This window comes from Eleginops maclovinus, chromosome 4 (assembly GCF_036324505.1).
Source record: "Eleginops maclovinus isolate JMC-PN-2008 ecotype Puerto Natales chromosome 4, JC_Emac_rtc_rv5, whole genome shotgun sequence".
NCBI classification, from domain to species: Eukaryota; Metazoa; Chordata; class Actinopteri; order Perciformes; family Eleginopidae; genus Eleginops; species Eleginops maclovinus.
This window is the reverse complement of record NC_086352.1, coordinates 29,756,115-29,774,276: the sequence shown is the minus strand read 5'-3', so window position 1 is coordinate 29,774,276 and position 18,162 is coordinate 29,756,115. Positions and strand designations below refer to the sequence as shown.

Here is an 18,162-nt window from a genome sequence, read left to right as displayed (position 1 = left end):
GTTTACAGTTTCTATGTAGCTGTTTGTCACACTAAATGTGCAAGGGAAGGGAAGAAGACATATAAACAAAGAAAAAATAGGACCTCTTTGATGCGGCAAGCTGAACATGAAGTAGGCCACCACTAGACCGGAAGTTATACTTTTAGGTCTTCAGAATAAGACTCAAAGAAATCCTGTTAAACACATATTAGCATTCAGGTGTAAAATACCAAACTTACTGTGACATTTACCTTTTACAGTTATAAAGCCACTACTGAAGTATACTGCCTACAGTATCACCCCTTGGTCCATGTCTTTTGTTGTAAAATAGACCATCATTTTCTTATATTTAATGTCCTCACATGTTTCACCTTTAACTTCACCAGGCTTCAACAATCATGCATTTGATGCCATTTTAATGTTTTTTATATCTACACTGATAACCAAAACGAAAAACACTTTACACTTGTTATTGACTTTGACATTAAGTATTTCTCTGTGGACCAGTCTCAAAATGAATGCATCCATACAGGTAAAAACCTTTAAGAAGACCCATATGAAATTTGATCCAAAACATTTAAGACACATACCAACACACTCATTGATTCCCCTTGTTTGAGTTAATTTTAGAATAAGCTGGAATAGTCAATTATGTGTGTGCAAATATAAAGAGTTTGAATCTGGAAATGTGTTGATCGCAATGAACATACACAATATTAGTCATATTGCTAATATCAAGGACAACACAGTTCGTCCAAGGTTAATAATTGACTACTATGTGCAAAAAATGTTATTGCATAATAAAACAACACAATGCAATGTGCAAACAGTAAGACTGTCTTTTGGTAAATTATTGGCCCATACATTACAAAGTCCATTCCACAACTTAAGAAGTTCATAAAGAATTTCCAACAAATATATATTTTAAATGCATTATTACCTGTTAAATGTTTCGCATAAATGAAATCATTTGATTAACAAAACGCAGCTTTTAATTTTGAAGACATTGACCGGAAATCGCTTCCTTTGCCACATCTGCCTTGACTCTGGTGTCTTGCCTACCGCTGCAAAGGACACAATGCTTTTCCGTAATGAGGAGGACCTTTCGGTGTGTCTGAGCTGAAAACAGATTAGGCAGCCTTGCTGGAGGACACAGATGTCGAGCAAAACGTGGAAATTGTGTCCGAGATAAAAGTACAAGTCCCCGGCGGGCGGACCATGGGACTGCCGGAGCTGCTGCTCGGACTGCTGTGGCTCCGCTCCGCTCTGCTCTGTTCAGGTGAGCAACACCAATGAATCCACACTGCTGTAATGCCTTCTGCACACACAAATTCTCAACTGTGCTGTCAATCATATGGAAAATGTGTGTTGTTTGCTAGAAATGCAAATGACCAAGAGTATATAGTTACTTCATTTTTAATGTGTTAGGTGTTGTTTGACTGTTTATCTTCATTGGAGGTCCTGATAATAAAGCTCCTTACGTCACTGACAATTATAGCCAAACAATTCTACAAAGCTGATGTTCACACCCGGACAGGAGTGCATGTTATTGTGGCTTGCTGATCTTTCCTCATCCGTCACAAAGTGAGATACGCTTGATGAAGACAACGTGTTTTCATTGTTGTGATTGCATGGAGTGTGAAGATGATCCAGAAACCTGCTGCACTATCGATCTGTGGTGGGTAAATGATCAGGGTTTGTGTGGAAACATGGATGCTCTTTCACAAATGTGATGCTGCTATCAGCATTACATCACTGCTGCTTCTCTGCAGAACTACACCTCCCCCCCCCTCTCTCTGTTATCATATCCTGCACTTTATTGGCATCAGAATAAAGGAGAAGGCTGCCAGACTGGGGTATCCCATTTTAGAGGTATGTGTGGAGAACTTTAGAAAAATTAGTCTCACACACACCAGCCAATCCTAAACATGTCTGTGTACTGGTGATTTCACATGTTCACACACAAAGTAATGGCTCTCTCTCTCTCTCTCTCTCTCTCTCTCTCTCTCTCTCTCTCTCTCTCTCTCTCTCTCTCTCTCTCTCTCTCTCGCCCAACACACATACATACACCATCCCTATTGTTACAGTTTAATAGTGTAAAATGAATGGGGCTTCATCTTTTCCCTGAAAGAAAGGCAAGTCCCCGCAATGTGAGTGTGTAAACAAATCTGTGTCTCCACAACATGAGAAAACATGTACACACACTGGGTTTACCTGTGTATTGTGAGCCGGCTGGGCCTGAACATTGTTAATTGTTTGGATTTTTTATCCAACGTGTGTAATACAGGTAACAAACTCCTTTGTTAGTGCGTAGACTGTGTTTGTTAAGCTAGCCAGTGTGGTTAAGATAGAAAAACAGTGTGTGTGTGTGACTGTAAATGTGAAGTCAGCATAAATGTTATAGCTGTGAATGTAACACTAGCAGTGCAGTGTGTTTACAGTTTAGGTTACTTGTCAGCTAATAAATCCTACAACTCCTCAAGACCCAAGCCAAGTTCCCTGTGGTTGTGCTTGTAGCCAGAATGCTTAAATTGATAATAGAAGAGTGAAGTTGAATCTGCCACATCTGCCATTGGATCTGCTGTCTTGTTCGACATTACAGAGTCTCCGTATTAGCAGCTTGGTTGTATATACAAGAGAGTTTACATATCTGCAAATCCACAAAAGCAACTACAATTATAAACAAGCCTGAAAACAAACCCAACCTTAGACTACCAATATTTGACCGAAAAGACATGTGGCTCCCCATCCACTCCTCATCACAACCCACCAAGTCATCACCCTTAGATTTAATAATTTATGTTGTGGGGACTTGCCTTATGTTCACTACAGGCAGGCAAGTCCCCACAATGTGACTGTGTAAATAAATACTCACAAACATCACCAAGTGTTGTTTTTTATAGCCATGAAAGGATAAAAACCTTATGTATGTCTTAATGAAGACAGCATCCTGTGTTTTTCCATTTTTGTGTTGTATTGATGATGCAGTGATGCATAGGTTTTGCTTGATAACTTTTACTTATATTAAAGGGCATTTTTCAGATTTGTCCAAATGATCGTAATTACATAAAAAAGTAAAACCCAATGGGCTATAATGTCTTTCTTTTGCAATTTTGATTGCCATTGTGGCAGCGTAACTTATTGCATTTGACTGTACAGAAGGATAAACATGGCTACTATGGGTAGAGAAACTGTAATTGTTATCTCTGCAGTGACTGTTGGTGTGATCTGATTTTAAAACGTTCACAGATAAGCAGCACAGTAGGACACAAAGTAAAAATGATTTTAATGTATGCATACGTAAAGTAACTCAACCAATACAAACCCCATTTTGTCTCTGATGTTACGTATAAACTTTAATTCAAAACCAGAAAGCTGCATTAGTCCTCATAAAATATAGTCAATACTTTTGTTGAAAATAATAGAAAAAGGTCTCGTCAAAAAAACACTATACACCAACAGCTCTACTCCACAGACTACCAAGGCCAGTCCAGTTTCATGTGTGTGTATTTGTGTGTGTGCTGAGGTATCCATGTCCGGGTAGTCGATATCCATCACTGAGCTCTAAAGGATGCACCCCCCGCCAATGTTTCACTCTGCTGACTTCACTGATTCATCAAGAAAGCTTGAAACACACACACACACACACACACACACACACACACACACACACACACACACACACACACACACACACACACACACACACACACACACACACACACACACACACACACACACACACACACACACAGCAGAACTGGGCTGCTGTGTGGCGAGGTTGGATATCCATTGTTAAGCAGTTTAGCTGATGTTCTATCTCTGTGGTTCTGGGTAATTAAGAAGCTCGTTAGAGAGCACTTTCTTGCTCGTGTCATACCTGCTGTGTCCCAAATGATAAGTAACGAGGTGATGTTTAAATTGTTGTTCTCAGCACAAGAAAGAGAATGAAATCCTTCCCACTGATGTTACCTTTACATCACAATTGAACTTATTGGTACATCTGTTATCAAGCCTTACTGTGCTGCTAGGACATAATGTAGGGAATCCCTAGAGGCATTAAAAAACACCTTGTAAGACTAAAAAATATAAATAATGAAATATTATCCTGGAAAAACCTTGCTTTTTTTTAACCTGTTTTGTAGTGTTAAAGGGCTCCCATACAACCATGATGCCTTTTAAATTATTCCAAAACAATAGGAGCCACGGCATGCACTTCAAACAGGTCTGTGTCTTATTCCTGGTACCCCTCTTGGCCACCGCACTCTGTTCCCTGAAGCAATGGTGCGATGGCAACAGGCGATGCTGTTGCCTTGGTGTTAGCCCCCATGTGATCAGCACAGAGCTCCCCTGAAAGGCACTAGGGTCGTTTGTCTTGCCAAGGCATTGATTTAACGTTGTTTGCAGTGATTAGAGACAAAACATGACTCTCTAATAAAACATGATGCATTTTTGTATTAATGCAGCAGTAAATTTGTAATTTCCATTTAAGGGTTACTGTTTCTGGTACTATGCTAGGGTCATGACACATTCTGCACAGGAGTGTGTGTGTGTGTGTGTGTGTGTGTGTGTGTGTGTGTGTGTGTGTGTGTGTGTGTGTGTGTGTGTGTGTGTGTGTGTGTGTGTGTGTGTGTGTGTGTGTGTGTGTGTGTGTGTGTGTGTGTGTGTTTCTGGCAGTAGCAGTATGAACCTGCTGAGCATGCATAATTCTCAGTTCATCATGAATAAAGGAACAGACCATATCTCTCTCTTTCTCTCCTCAAAGTAGTTTCCCTCTGAAGCATTTGAGATGATAAGGACACCTCATGGTTACATATGATATTCTACACGACAAAAAGAGAAAGGTCATTGGAATTAAAGAAACCTATGCAGAATCTGGTGATAGTTCTTCTATTATTAACAAATCCATTGAAAAGTAAACAAAGAATTGATCCTAGTAAAAAGTAATACCCCTGTAGCTTCTCTAAAGCCCTGATAAAGCCTACTTGTTTTTTTTCTATGCCATAATGCTCTTTTGTTGTCCAAAAGCTATTTCGGACTGCAACGGATTTCCGCATACACCATTGTGCTGCCGGAAATACTTACTAACAGCTAAGTGTGTATTAGTATGCATCTGAAAACAGTCCCCAATGAACACGACATCTGCCATCTGTTAAAGTAAACTGTTTTGGCTTTTTAAAAATGTATTAAATATATGTTAGCTGTTTTTAAGGGTTAGCTGCTTTGGTAACAGGCAACAACCTGGCTGGGAAAGTCACAAAGTATTTACAGAAGGACTAGCACAGGGTGGTTTTTGCTGTGTTTTGCGGAATTTGTAAATAATAGCAAAGCCATGGAAGAAATGGACCAGGTTTCTATTTAAACCAATAAATTGAAATTCTAAACAATTTCAATATTGAATAGATAGCATGCTAATGCGTCCTACACAAATGTAATCTATAATCCAGCCTTTTTTGATGTATAACAAAAACACATTACACGTTCTACTATTTGTGTCTTTTAAAAGCTGATTGGTTTTTAAGTGTGATGTTCTCGATGTCTGTCCTAATTAATTATATTGTTGTTTTCTTAGAAAACATTTATGCATGTATGTGGTTAAGACAAGGACTTAATATATTGATTCCTGAACTGGCCTACCAAAATACAAAATATCAGAGGCATGGTCCAAACAGGAAGTCACAGAAAATAACTACAAATGAAACAAACAGACTACAAAGAGACCTCAACAACTATAACGTTGTTCTGAACGACTGTGAAAGGGAGCAGATTAACAGACCAAAATAACTACAAAAACAATTGCAAAGTGACACAAACAACTACAAAGAGTTGCACAACAACTACCAAGTATAAATCAAACAACTTCAAAGTCACATAAATTACTAATATGCAAAATAACTATGAATTGGCAATAAAGAAACACGGACCAAAATGACTAAATGTCCACAGAGAAACCACTAAAAACAAAACAAAATGACAACAAGGGTCTGAATAACATCTGATTGCCATGGTAGGAGAAGTGGTGGGGCCTTTTGTATAACATTTTTCAAACCACCCATGAACATTTCAGAAAAAGAGTAATACACATGTTGGTGATGTCAGGGATATTTTCCTTTGGTAGGTAACCTTTGGCACAGTTCATCATTTATTCCTTCCTCTGGCTTACGGCCTTGGGGGGCTGATATCTTCATTAAGGAGGGCCAGTCTGGGCTTCTCTGTTTTGCCCATTTTAGGACTAAAGCACAAGCCTGAGATACTTTATTGTTTAGGACATCTGGGTGCCAGTTTATCTGGCTCCAGGTGCCCTTTGTGTGCACATTCTATTGCCTTAGATGACAGTTTTAGTTCGATATAGTGTCCGTTCTTATTTATTCCGGAGTTTAAAGAATGTTGATTATCCATTCGGAACTACTTAAAGAAAACCTCTTCCTACAGTAGAGTTCTTCAGAATTAGTCGGGCAACCACTCTGTCAACTCGTGGCTGCTTCAAATGTCTTGTCAATTCTCCGGCCGTTAACTTCATAATAAACCATCAGTGTTTGCCATCAAAGTTCCAGCTCTCCCTTGTCTCTCTGACTTTTGTCTCCATCGCCCCAGAAGTCTCCATCACAGGTGACACAAACACAAATGGCTGTGGAGACCAACCTTACTAATGTGTGTGTTTGTCACCCAGCAGGCTGCAGTGAGCGAGTGGAGGTCCATTCAGAGCGGAGGGGTGTGATCTACAGCCCATCCTGGCCTTCAAACTACCCGGCAGGAGTCAACTGCAGCTGGCATATCCAGGGAGGTCAGGGCGAGGTCATCACCATCAGGTACATCCCACACACACACACACACACACACACACACACACACACACACACACACACACACACACACACACACACACACACACACACACACACACACACACACACACACACACACACACACACACACACACACGACGTTCGTTAAAGAGAACCTACTAAAAATCATCTCATCTTCTGCTCAAGTTTCCGGAACTTTGACGTGGCAGAAGCGGGAAGTTGTTTGAGAGACTGGCTCCTGCTGACTCCTACGAAGACCGGGGACTCCAGGCTGTGTGGCTCCATGCTGCCTTCACCCTTCATCTCCACCAGGGGGCGCGTTTGGCTCTATTTCCACTCTCAGGCCAACAGCTCGGGGCAGGCCCAGGGGTTTCGCCTCTCCTACATCAGAGGTAAGCTGGACAAAGAACTGCATTGATCTTTTATCCAATGCTTAACGTGACTCCATCAAAATGTGTAGTATTGGCCGTCGTATAGCTCAGTGGGTAGAAACATAATTAATCAAATTGTCAAGTTAAGAGTAGACAAAATAAGCAGAGCTTTGAGTGTGATGATTGTAAAAGTTACAAGATAAACCAATGAGAGGCAGAGAAAACTCTCATCAGCCACACAACACTGTGTAATGTAGGACGTTTTAAGTGAGTCCCGTGGCTTTCGGGGCGCAGTAATTATATTAGCCTATTCCATCCTTACTGTAGAGTAAACACTGCAGGCCACACACTGCTAAAAGCACTCAGCTGAAAAACTGATGTTATGTCTTTTACTTTATTATATTACATAATTAATAATTGATGCTGTCATAGAATTGTATAGTCGCTAATTACATCTGAGACCAAAACGCATTGTGTTGTTTCACTGAGCAAAAAGCATTCTGATGTCGGTTCATTTAAGTCTTTCTCTTGAAATTTGGTAGCTGGTGTTGCATGCTGTCGATGTGTGTCTCTGCAGGTCACCTGGGTCAGAGCAGCTGTCAGTCAGATGAGTTCCTGTGTGGGAATGGGAAGTGTCTCCCTCGCTCCTGGAAGTGCAACGGTCAGGATGAATGCGGCGATGCGTCCGACGAACGCAGCTGTTCCCCCCCTCCCACCGAGGCGCGGCCGGGCCTCTGCCCCTTTGGTTCCGTCCCGTGCACCGAGGCCCAGTCCACCCGCTGTCTGCCTGCCGCTCTGCGCTGCAACGCAGCCCGAGACTGTCCCGATGGCACAGACGAGCACGGTTGCCCCGACACCACCTGCGGCAAACGTCTGAGGAACTTCTACGGCTCCTTTGCTTCCCCAGACTTTTTCCGGGCCAACAGGAGCTCTGTGGCTGAGCTGAGGTGTTCGTGGTTACTGGACACCCAGGACCCCAAGCCCATCGTGCTGCAGCTGGACCTGCAGCTGGGGCCCGGGGATTCGCTGCATGTGTACGACGGCCTGCTGCAGCGCGCAGAGCACCTCTTACAGGTTCTGTCACATCACAACAACAGGCGCCCGGCGCTGCTTGAGTCCAGCCGGGGACAGATGAGTGTTCTGTATATGGCCCAGCCTCACAGCCCAGGACATGGATTCAATGCCACATACCAGGTACTGCAGACTGGGAACACTGCACCTTGTTTTTCTGAAAATGTGTTTCAAATTCTCGAGATTTAAACACTTTATTATCTTTCCCAACTTTTTGTTTAACCCCTCTGTAAAAGAGAGCTCCAGCTATCTTTAAAATTCTAATGGTTTTAATCATATGGTCTAAACTATTTTATTCAATACTGAATGTTTTAAACGTCCCATTTGCGGTTCCTTTCAGCATTTCTAAGGTCTGTTTTGATTGGTATGCTTGAAAGAGAGAGTAGCTTTATTTCAGTTTGTCTAGAGACCCATCAATCCAGCGGACAACAAGTTATCTTCTCTGTGATGTATTCCTCCTCTACTTCCTCCCAGGTCAAAGGTTACTGTTTCCCTGGCGAGCGACCCTGTGGCAGCGATCAGGGCTGCTACTCTGAGCTGCAACGCTGCGACGGCTACTGGCACTGCCCATCGGGCCGCGACGAGGAGGCCTGCCCGGCATGCCCCGACGGAGAGTTCCCCTGCGAGGGAGGAACTGGGGTGTGCTACCCAGCCTCTGAGCGCTGCAACAACCAGAAGAGGTGTCCGGATGGGTCAGACGAGAAGAACTGCTACGACTGCCAACCTGGAAACTTCCACTGCGGGACCAACCTGTGCATCTTCGAGACATGGCGTTGTGATGGCCAGGAGGACTGCTTGGACGGCAGCGATGAGAGGGACTGTCTGGCAGCTGTGCCCAGGAAAGTGATCACAGCTGCCCTGATTGGAAGCCTCGTCTGCAGCCTCCTGCTTGTCATCGCCCTTGGCTGTGCCCTCAAACTCCACTCACTCAGGAGCAGAGAGTACAGGTGTGGAAAGGACTCCATAGTCTGTTTATATGAGTGGGCCCCCTTTTTATACTTGTTGTGCATGTTTTTGTTTTCCTTTCCTTAATCCTTTGATTTGTTTACTGCTTTGTACAACACGTTTCATGTCTGATAAGGTCACCTTATGATTTGTCCTGCCCGCCTTTTTCTTTCTCACTCTGTCTCTGTCATTATCGTACTTTTTAGTTTATTTGTTTCCTGTTTAAGTTCAAGAAACGTTTTTCCCCCGTGTCCTGTCTTTGTCTGTTTTCCCGCTGATTGTCACTCCTGGCCTTATTAGTTGCACCTGTTCACCGTTATCCCTGACCTCCTGCACACCTGCAAATCATCCGCTAATTAGTTTGCTTTTGAGTCCTTGTTATCTGTTCAGTTTTTGTCAGATCCTAGTATGTTGTTCAGCTGGAAGATCTGTTTAATTCTGTTTGTCTTGCCCTCCCTGCATGACCTAAAATTAAAGGTATTTTCCCATCTACTGTATTTGGGTCCACCCAGCTCTTCTTACAGTGACCGTATGTCTGTCTTTTTGTCTCCGTCTCCATCTCTGTCTCTCTTACAGAGCTTTTGAGACTCAGATGACTCGCATGGAGGCCGATTTTGTTCAGAGAGAGGCCCCCCCTTCGTATGGTCAGTTAATCGCCCAGGGTCTCATCCCTCCGGTGGAGGATTTCCCAGTGTACAACCCCACCCAGGTAATGCATTCACACATGGTAACACATTTCTGGTCGTTGTTTTCCTGAAACTTAGGATTTGAGCTCAAATTGAAAATGCACATAAACAAAGGTTGATAAAAACACACATAATGGTTGTCAATATACATATATTTCTCTTGCCTTATCATCTTATTAACTGATTATCATTTTGGTAAAAAAGCTTTTCTTCTCTTGCGTTGAGAGATGCCATTTTGATATCTTAACGGTTAATATTAAGCAAAGGCCAGCTGTATTTAAGCTTAACTTAACTGAGCTTAGCATAGATACTGGAAACAAAGTAACAAGGTCGGCCTAGCAGTTCATCTAAGGTTGACAAATTAACATCTATATCTTATTTGCTTGATTGCTTGCTATCTACTTGATATTTGGATAGAAACAGGATTACAGTTTGCCTCTGTCCCCCCCTCCTCCAGGCGTCGGTGTTACAGAACCTGCGTTTGGCGATGCGCAGGCAGATCAGACGTCACTCCACGCGGCGCTCCACCTCCTCTTCCTCTCGTCGACGCCTCGGGCATCTGTGGACTCGCCTGTTCCACAGTGGCGGGCGAACCAGAGGGAACGCCCCTCTGCTCGACTCCCCTGGACCCACACAGATCACACTGGGGCTCCACAGCTACCGAACTGTGGGTGTGCAGGGGCCCCAGGCGAGGACGAGGTGTGGGGTTGGGCTCAGGGACGAGGTTGATGCAGGGGGCTTCTACTGCTCGGCCGCCATGGACTTGCAGTCCTGCACGTCAGAGAGCCCCGCATCACCTCTGTCTTCGCAGTCTGCAGACAGCCCAGAGGACATGCTGTCACCTGCCAGCAGGGAGAGCAGCAGGGGTCCACAGTCGGAGCCCTGCACACCTGTCCAGAGTGACTCTCTTACTCATAGCGGACCCCCTACAGATCCCCAGGAAGCCTCTGTGCCTCCATGCCACATCCGGGCCTCGAGGAAACTTGTTCTGGAGCTCGCTGTGAACCTAAAGGGGGTTTCGTTGAGACGATACTCCCCCTTGGGGCCCTTGTCCCCTATCTCGCCCCCTGTGTTTTCCAGCAGATCCCAGACACCCACAACAACTCACCCTCACCCCCTGGGACCAGAGGTGATGTCACCCTCTGAACCCTCGTCTACCTTTGTGAAAGCAGAGGACAGCCACTTTACCCTGGAAGTGCCAAGCAGGGAAATAAGAAACAGGGATAAGAGGAGGAGCAGGGAGGGCAAGGGCAGGACCTTTAGTGATGAGGGAGGAGATTCAGGGAGGGAGACAACGCCATGCTGAGGAGTTAAGGAATATACTTTCCTTCTACTCACTCGGCTAAGACCTGCTCTCAGCATTATCTGCTAAAGTGTCCTTGAGATGAGTTCCTACCAGATCCAGAGGTGAGACCCGTACCTTAGCCCAGTTCAGGAGAATATAATTAACTTGTGTCTATTCACTTTAAAAATCTGCATATGCAGTGTTTTAGTAAGATTATAAACCAGCGTTGGTAGTGCTTATGGTCTTTGTTGTTCAGCAAATGTTTTTGTCAAACACGAGCTCAAGGGATAGTTTGGATGTTCTGAAGTAGGGCTGTTTGAGGTACTACTCATCTTTAGTAAAAGGTGGTTAGCACACATCCAGTTTTAGCTATCTAAAAAGTCCATCCTAAAAAGATCTGAGGGTTTCTGCGGATGTTATCTCTGCTGTCTTAAGATCCCCCAGACTCCTTTGACCAGAACAATATTTTTTACCTGGTAGAATATGTAAGCTGCTAATTGTGCTGTTATTTCAACAGGTCGGATTCACCAAAGTCACACTATGACTAAGGGATCAGCAACTTTAATGTTCTGTGTGCTAAAATATTTGTTTTTGTCAATAGAGTCTGGCGGCTTGAGTTATTTGTGGAAAAAGGAAAACATTCTTAATATTGGGTAGACTTCAACTCATATTAAATGTATTAGATGGCCTTTTTTTAGATGGTTAAATATACCTTTACAACCCCAGATCAAAAAGTCCTAACTGTCCCTTTAATGTCGATTCCCTTTTGGGGCATAACCTCTTCAGGAGCCTGTTCCAGGAAAATCTAACTTTCTAATTCTGGCCACGTGTACCAGTTCAATATTAGCTACATGTACTTACAACGCCAAAGCAGCCTTTGTGTCGTTACCCAGAGCCATTTTGCACCGCTATATACTGTGAACCAAAAAAGCCTGTTAAGTGATCACAAATTAATTTTCCTTGCTTCATGGCCCTCCAGTCTGTCATAATCCCACTTTATTGCATGAGTTATTCGGCTTTTGAGAAAGCTGGGGATATGATACGTTCATCGTATAGTCAACAAATCAAATGAAACACCAATATGACCAGGTCCATCTCCCAGTGCTTTATGACTTCACAGGAAATGTGTGCATACTTTAATGTTTTAAAATTCTAAATAGCATTCTTACGAGTTTACGGGAAAAATCACTTTAACTGAGTAAGTTGTGCATTTGTTTGAGACTAATTTAAGCTGCAATAGTGTGGCTCATTTTTGTGTTTATAAATAGTTTTGGACAACAAGGAAGCTCTTTTCTTTGAGACTAAGGAATTAGCTTTTATCGGGCTACGCAGTAAATACTTGTTAGCAGGATTAATACATATTGTTTTTTTCACTGGATTGCTGACACGACAACAAATTTAAAAAATAAAGCCAGATCTTCCACATCCATAGGCAAAAGATGAACATCTTTGGAAATATGTTTATTTTCTTTCTGTTGGAGAGTTGGATGAGTAGATAGACACCACTCTCATGCCTGCAAATATAAGGCTACATCTAGCAGCCGGTAAGCTTTGTCTTGTTTACTGGAAACATGTGGGAACAGCTAGCCTGGCTCTGTCTGAAGTTAGCGGGTGAGCTTTAAAGGTCCTTTTGGGTAGTATGTTACCTTCAGACAAAGCCATGATGTCTGTTTTCACGTTTCCAGTATTTATGCTAAGCTATGCTAACTAGTTATACCCTTGTCTATAAGGATATGCAATATGTGGTATCAATCTCCTCAGCTCACACTTAGCCCAAGAACATATTAGCGTGCTGACCAAAACCTTTTTATTTTTAATGCAGTTTCATAGAATAATTAAATAATGCCAAAACGTTTTATTTAACAAATGCTGTATATTTCTTCAATGATACTTCATTGACCTTTTAAAACTGAAAAAATGGTTTCACTATGTTTAGGGAAATGTCATCAAATTGAATTTCAATTCAGATTTTTCAATTAAGCCTTTTTAACTTTGACATAATCTGTTTTGAAACCTAACTTGAATGGAAACTGAGGTAAAGAGTCCAAGAACATTGCCTGTAACTGCTCATCCCTCACTCTCCTCCAATCAGACCTACACTCCTCTCAAGGAAGCCTTTCCTCACTTGAATGAACGTGACTGTGTCTGAGGCAGTATCTACGAGTTTATGTGAATGTGTCGGGAACAGTGGTTCAGAAAATTGATTGTTTGTCGAGTCGTCTTCATCCCAGCGGTAGATCTGCAGTACTGCTGAGTGCTGACGTCTGCTTTATTACACTGGAAATTCATATCTTTGTTGTGGAATTTTCTATGACACGATGTGATAAAAGGCGTCTATTTTTCAGTCTTCTATGAGGACCTCTATTCCTACTTTATATTTGTCCTTAAGTCTTGACGAACTTGATTGGACATGATCGCCTGATGTTCTTCTGTAAATCTTCTCTCTGAGGTGACCCTGGTGACCGTTTACTAATTACTGTTGCGCCTCTTAAGAATGTATCACTTCCATTGTTTCTTGAAATGCATTTCTCTGTTTTACTGCAGGATATTGCTACTGAACAGGTACTGAACAAGTCAGATAACTTGGGTGAAGAGGCAGAGTTGGAGAAATGACAGAAAGCCAAATGCTGGTTGTTTTTAAAGCAGCACCGTCAGGTTTACGTACTAAAAACCTTGTCTTACCTACTTTTTTTTTTTTACTTTAAAGAGAGAGTTTGGATGTTTTTAGGTGGGGTTACATGGAGTACTTATCCATAGTGAGTGTATCGCCTCAATCGATGAGTTTGTTTGTGTTATTATGCAAACTAGGGGATATTTGAACTAACTCTTCAAAACCAAAGTACATAATTTACCAACAAAGGATAAATGCCTGTACAACTCCATAAACAAATCTAAGCTGTCCCTTTTAAGTGAGCTGAATGTGCCATGCTACCCCCCATATCGTCCATCTTAAAGAGTTTATTTTTCATAAACCGCTGCTACATGTTATGTGCCATTAGAGATGTCTTCACACGTAATTCCTAGCCTTCTAGCTTTACATATTCTTTTGCTTTTTTCATTTCGAACCTTGTTCAAAGTTTAAAGTCTGTCCTTCCTTCTTTCAATTAAAGTCAATTAGTTTAGAAATTAACGTCTGTCCTTACTTTTTTTTAGGCGTACACAAATGTCTATAAAAAATGCCTTAATGGTTTTTCCCTGCTGTTGCAAATACCACAGATAGTTTCAAGGCTCACATTTGTGGTTTTCATGTAGGAAGAGATTAGATGTGTGTCTGGACACAGCGTTATGATATGACATGTGATTGATACAACCGACTGCTCTGAAGTTATAGTGCACTACTGCATCAGGGATTATTATGGCAGGGAAGTAACGCGGGAGAAAATGTTGCTTTTCAAAAACCCTATTCCAGTGTATTGACCTGTTTATTTAAATCTTTAATCTGTGAAAGTCTTGGTTAAGTTATCTTTCTTTGAGATTTTTCAGACTGCAGAAAAACAGTTATAAGGATGAGTGTGCTAACATATTACAATTTGAAATGTAAAGAAAGACTGATTGTGTCACAGTGACTGCTTAGAATATTTGATTATCTGTCAGACCAGATCAATGCTAGGTCTCAATTTGCATACTTCTGTACTTAATTCTACTGTTTAGAGTTCATGAAAGTGTTTTGCAAAATCCACACTCTATGACCACCATCTTAGCTGGGTAACAGAAGTCTCAGGAACAGCAGTGATTGTTTTTGCTCTGGTTTATGAAGCACTACACATAAATGTTTTTGGGTTGTTTTTTTTTTCACTATTTGAAAGAAGTACAACTATATTGGTATCGAAAAAGAAGCCAGGGACCATTTTATTGGTTGAATTGAGTAGTTTGGAATGATAAGCTACCTCGATCATCTAGCTAGTGATGATCGTTAGATAGCTAGCTAACACTGGCTATCGTCACTTCCAGTTAGGGCAACGCAGAAAGTCACACACTGCCCAAGTGTTCACATTCTAGGAAAATGCACTGATGGAAGTATCCAAATTGAGACTTGGCACAAGTATTTCTCTATACCCTGGCTTTGACCACTTTGTCGAAGTCGCCAGAGGGTGTGTTATTTTCTTTATTTCATTTTTGAACTGTAATTTACATCATCAAACTCTTTCTGATATTTAATATATTAACTGCTGGAATTTCAATGGTTTTATACATGGTAAATACACTGGATAGAGGAAGCAAAGTACTACTGAACCAAGTTGTCTGACAATGGCATTGCCTCTCTTTGCTGTTTGATTGTGAAGCTTCTTCCCCATCAAAGGCTGAAATCAACATGTATACTGTGTTTGTATGAAAGCTTTTCTCTTATTTGAAAAAAACTATATTTGTATATTTTGTGCTGAAAGGGAAATGCCACCGTGACATTTTGGGGATTGCTGTTCAAAACCCTGTTAAGCCTTCTGCTGATTATTGTTCTTTGTTTTACTGTGCCTGCAATTAATAAACCGTAAGCCGTTTATTTACTGATTTATTTCAGTGTACAAATGTTTTTTTTTATAATACTGACACTACGGCCACCACCATAAAACTAGTAGTTTACAGCAAGCAATGTATTTACAATACTTATTTTGTATGGAGCCCTTAGACGTAAGTGATGATGTATAAGTTTAATAATTATTTTCTCTCGTGTGTTTATGACTCACCAAAAACGTTTTCACCTGTTTGTAAGTCATATGTCAGACGACACAATTAAGATAAGACTTAGAGCATGAATCACAAGTATTGTTGTTCTCACTTGTGTCTCGTTACCCACTTGTATTATCAAAAGAAAAGATGCATTTCAGAAGTTGCTATATTTAATAGGTTAATCAGATTGTTATTTTTGCACATCTTTACACCCTTTTACAAAACATAGAGGTGTACCGATCAGTTGTACACAGTATGTAAATGTTTCACAACATGTCTAAGGAATGTGATCTTTCTGAGAGTCACTGGCGCATTTGTATCTGTTTTTTTCTCCTGTACATAGTATTTACAGATCTCAGCTGAACACACAGCACCTGGACATGGCAGACAGACATTATCTGAAGTGTGAGTCTTTTAGTGAATTCTTGCTGGAAAAGGAAAATACTGTTCAATTTCCAACATGCTGGTTTACATTGTTAAAAAAACCTTCATATGTTCTGTTGTATGTACACAAAAGGAAGCTTATGGGCTGTATGATACTACTTAAATACAACAAATATCACTTGGAGCACAGTATTGAGAAATACTTCACCCCCAAAATAACCATTTGTCTTTCAAATGTTCACCCTGTGTTATTTTACATTTCTCACAAGCTTCCGTGGTAAAGAAACAATCCAAGAAATGGACAAAAGTCTTGATGGGTTTAAGAAAATGGGAGACACGCTTGCATAAACAGTTCACGCACAAACAAGTTGCGCACTTCTGCAGGTGTTAGCCTTTTTATGCAAAACGGGTTTGAAAGGTAAGGTCTAAGCGAGTTTGTGAACAGGTGTTTTTAGATTTGCTTTTGGTAAACGTGGCCTTCATTTGATTAAATTTATCAGACGTATTAATGTTTTTTTATTCAGCTTGTAGACATGCGAAAACATTTTTTTGCAAATTCAACGTAACACTGTTTGAGTAAATGCTATGCAAACAATAATTTGGGATGTGAGGTATTCCATAAGGTAGTGGTTGCGCAACTCCATTGAGGACGATTTGACCATGAGTGTTTGGGAGCAACTATTTCAATGGGATCAAAATAAGTCTACAGGAGTCCACTGAAAAACCATAGACACATTCAACTATATTAAATCAAAGGTACCATAGTGAGTTGATCTATAAAACGTTGGCCTGGGGTAATGATAGTTCTGCTATGTCTTTGGGGAAGTGGGAGCAGGCCCATGCATATTAATGTTAAGCACTTTATCATATCAGATGAGAAATATGAAATTGAATAGCTGTCTTGTCAGGTCAAGCACCTGAAAGAGTCATTGTTAAAAAAAAAAGAACAATCCCAACTCAGAACAGGCAGTTCAAAGGTGATGCAGCTTTTTTCATTTCTGAGAGATGCAGATATTCACCAGCTGATAGCTGCAAGCTTCCCATCATCTTCCTTTCTGTCCTGAGCTGTAAATATTGCTGGGAACAATGAGCGTAGTTTAGATAATCTCTCTAGTAACAACACGAGGGCACCTACAGTATTTCAGTATGATCTAATAAAAAAGAGAGAGAAAAAGAAGCCTAAAGTCAAAAGAATGGCAAGATAATGAAGCAATGCAGAGATATAGACAGAAAATTACTCAACCACATTTGACGAACAGTAAACATCTTGTGGGTAATTAGTGAAAAATAGCCGAAGGTCGCAGCAGTAATAGAGAAGTATTGCTAAGTGCAGAATCTGCTTGCATATTTACCACAAAAAATGTTATTACATCATCAAAATACCCGCACAAACCAACACACTCTACCACCACATACATTTCATAAGGCACATTAGCTCAAGGATGTAGTTAAAGTCTCTAAAATTGAAAATCTTGGAGGTGAGGCAGAAGATGATATGAAGATCCGAAATAGGGAGCTGGAATACTGGTGATGTGAATGCTGAACCAATACCGAGCATCACATAAAAACAGTCTTCAGCTCACACCAATGCCAGTGGTGTAACAATCCTCTTCTTTTATACTGGAGCTTAATCGAGGCTGTATCTAGGCAGCACGTTTGCAATATGCCACTACACAAACATCTCTTCACCATCCACAAACTGACCAATGTGAAGAAAGGGGAGGGAAAAACTGGAAGTACAGGTGTGGATGCAAAATGGGAATTCCCGGGTGACTTCACTGCTCAGTCCGTGGCTTTGGAGGAGGTGAGGGGCTCAGTCTCTGAAAGGTCTTCCTGAGGGAATACCACATAACACACCTTCTGGCCCACGTATGTGACTTTTTCTGCAATGCAAAAGACAACAGAATGAGATTTAATAATAGGGACAAACTGCTAACTACGGAAGCCAAGAGTGGCAATAACAAATAATA

General features: G+C 41.4%; 2 protein-coding genes across 2 annotated transcripts in view; one reads left to right on the top strand and one right to left on the bottom strand.

The window, feature by feature from the left end:
- Nucleotides 1-1,081: 1,081 nt before the first annotated feature.
- On the top strand, nt 1,082-16,468 carry lrp3 (low density lipoprotein receptor-related protein 3). The gene is made up of 7 exons (XM_063881049.1): nt 1,082-1,258; nt 6,650-6,788; nt 6,972-7,177; nt 7,734-8,350; nt 8,702-9,174; nt 9,749-9,881; nt 10,316-16,468. Exons 1-7 carry the CDS (start codon nt 1,198-1,200, stop codon nt 11,162-11,164), a joined length of 2,478 nt encoding a protein of 825 aa, XP_063737119.1. The 5' UTR covers nt 1,082-1,197; the 3' UTR covers nt 11,165-16,468.
- slc7a10a (solute carrier family 7 member 10a) overlaps nt 15,961-18,162 on the bottom strand; it is a 24,496-nt gene continuing 22,294 nt past the window's right edge. The window contains exon 11 of the mRNA XM_063881048.1: nt 15,961-18,075. Within this exon, the coding sequence (XP_063737118.1) occupies nt 17,975-18,075 (101 nt within the window). The 3' untranslated portion in view covers nt 15,961-17,974. The remainder of the gene's footprint in view (nt 18,076-18,162) is intronic.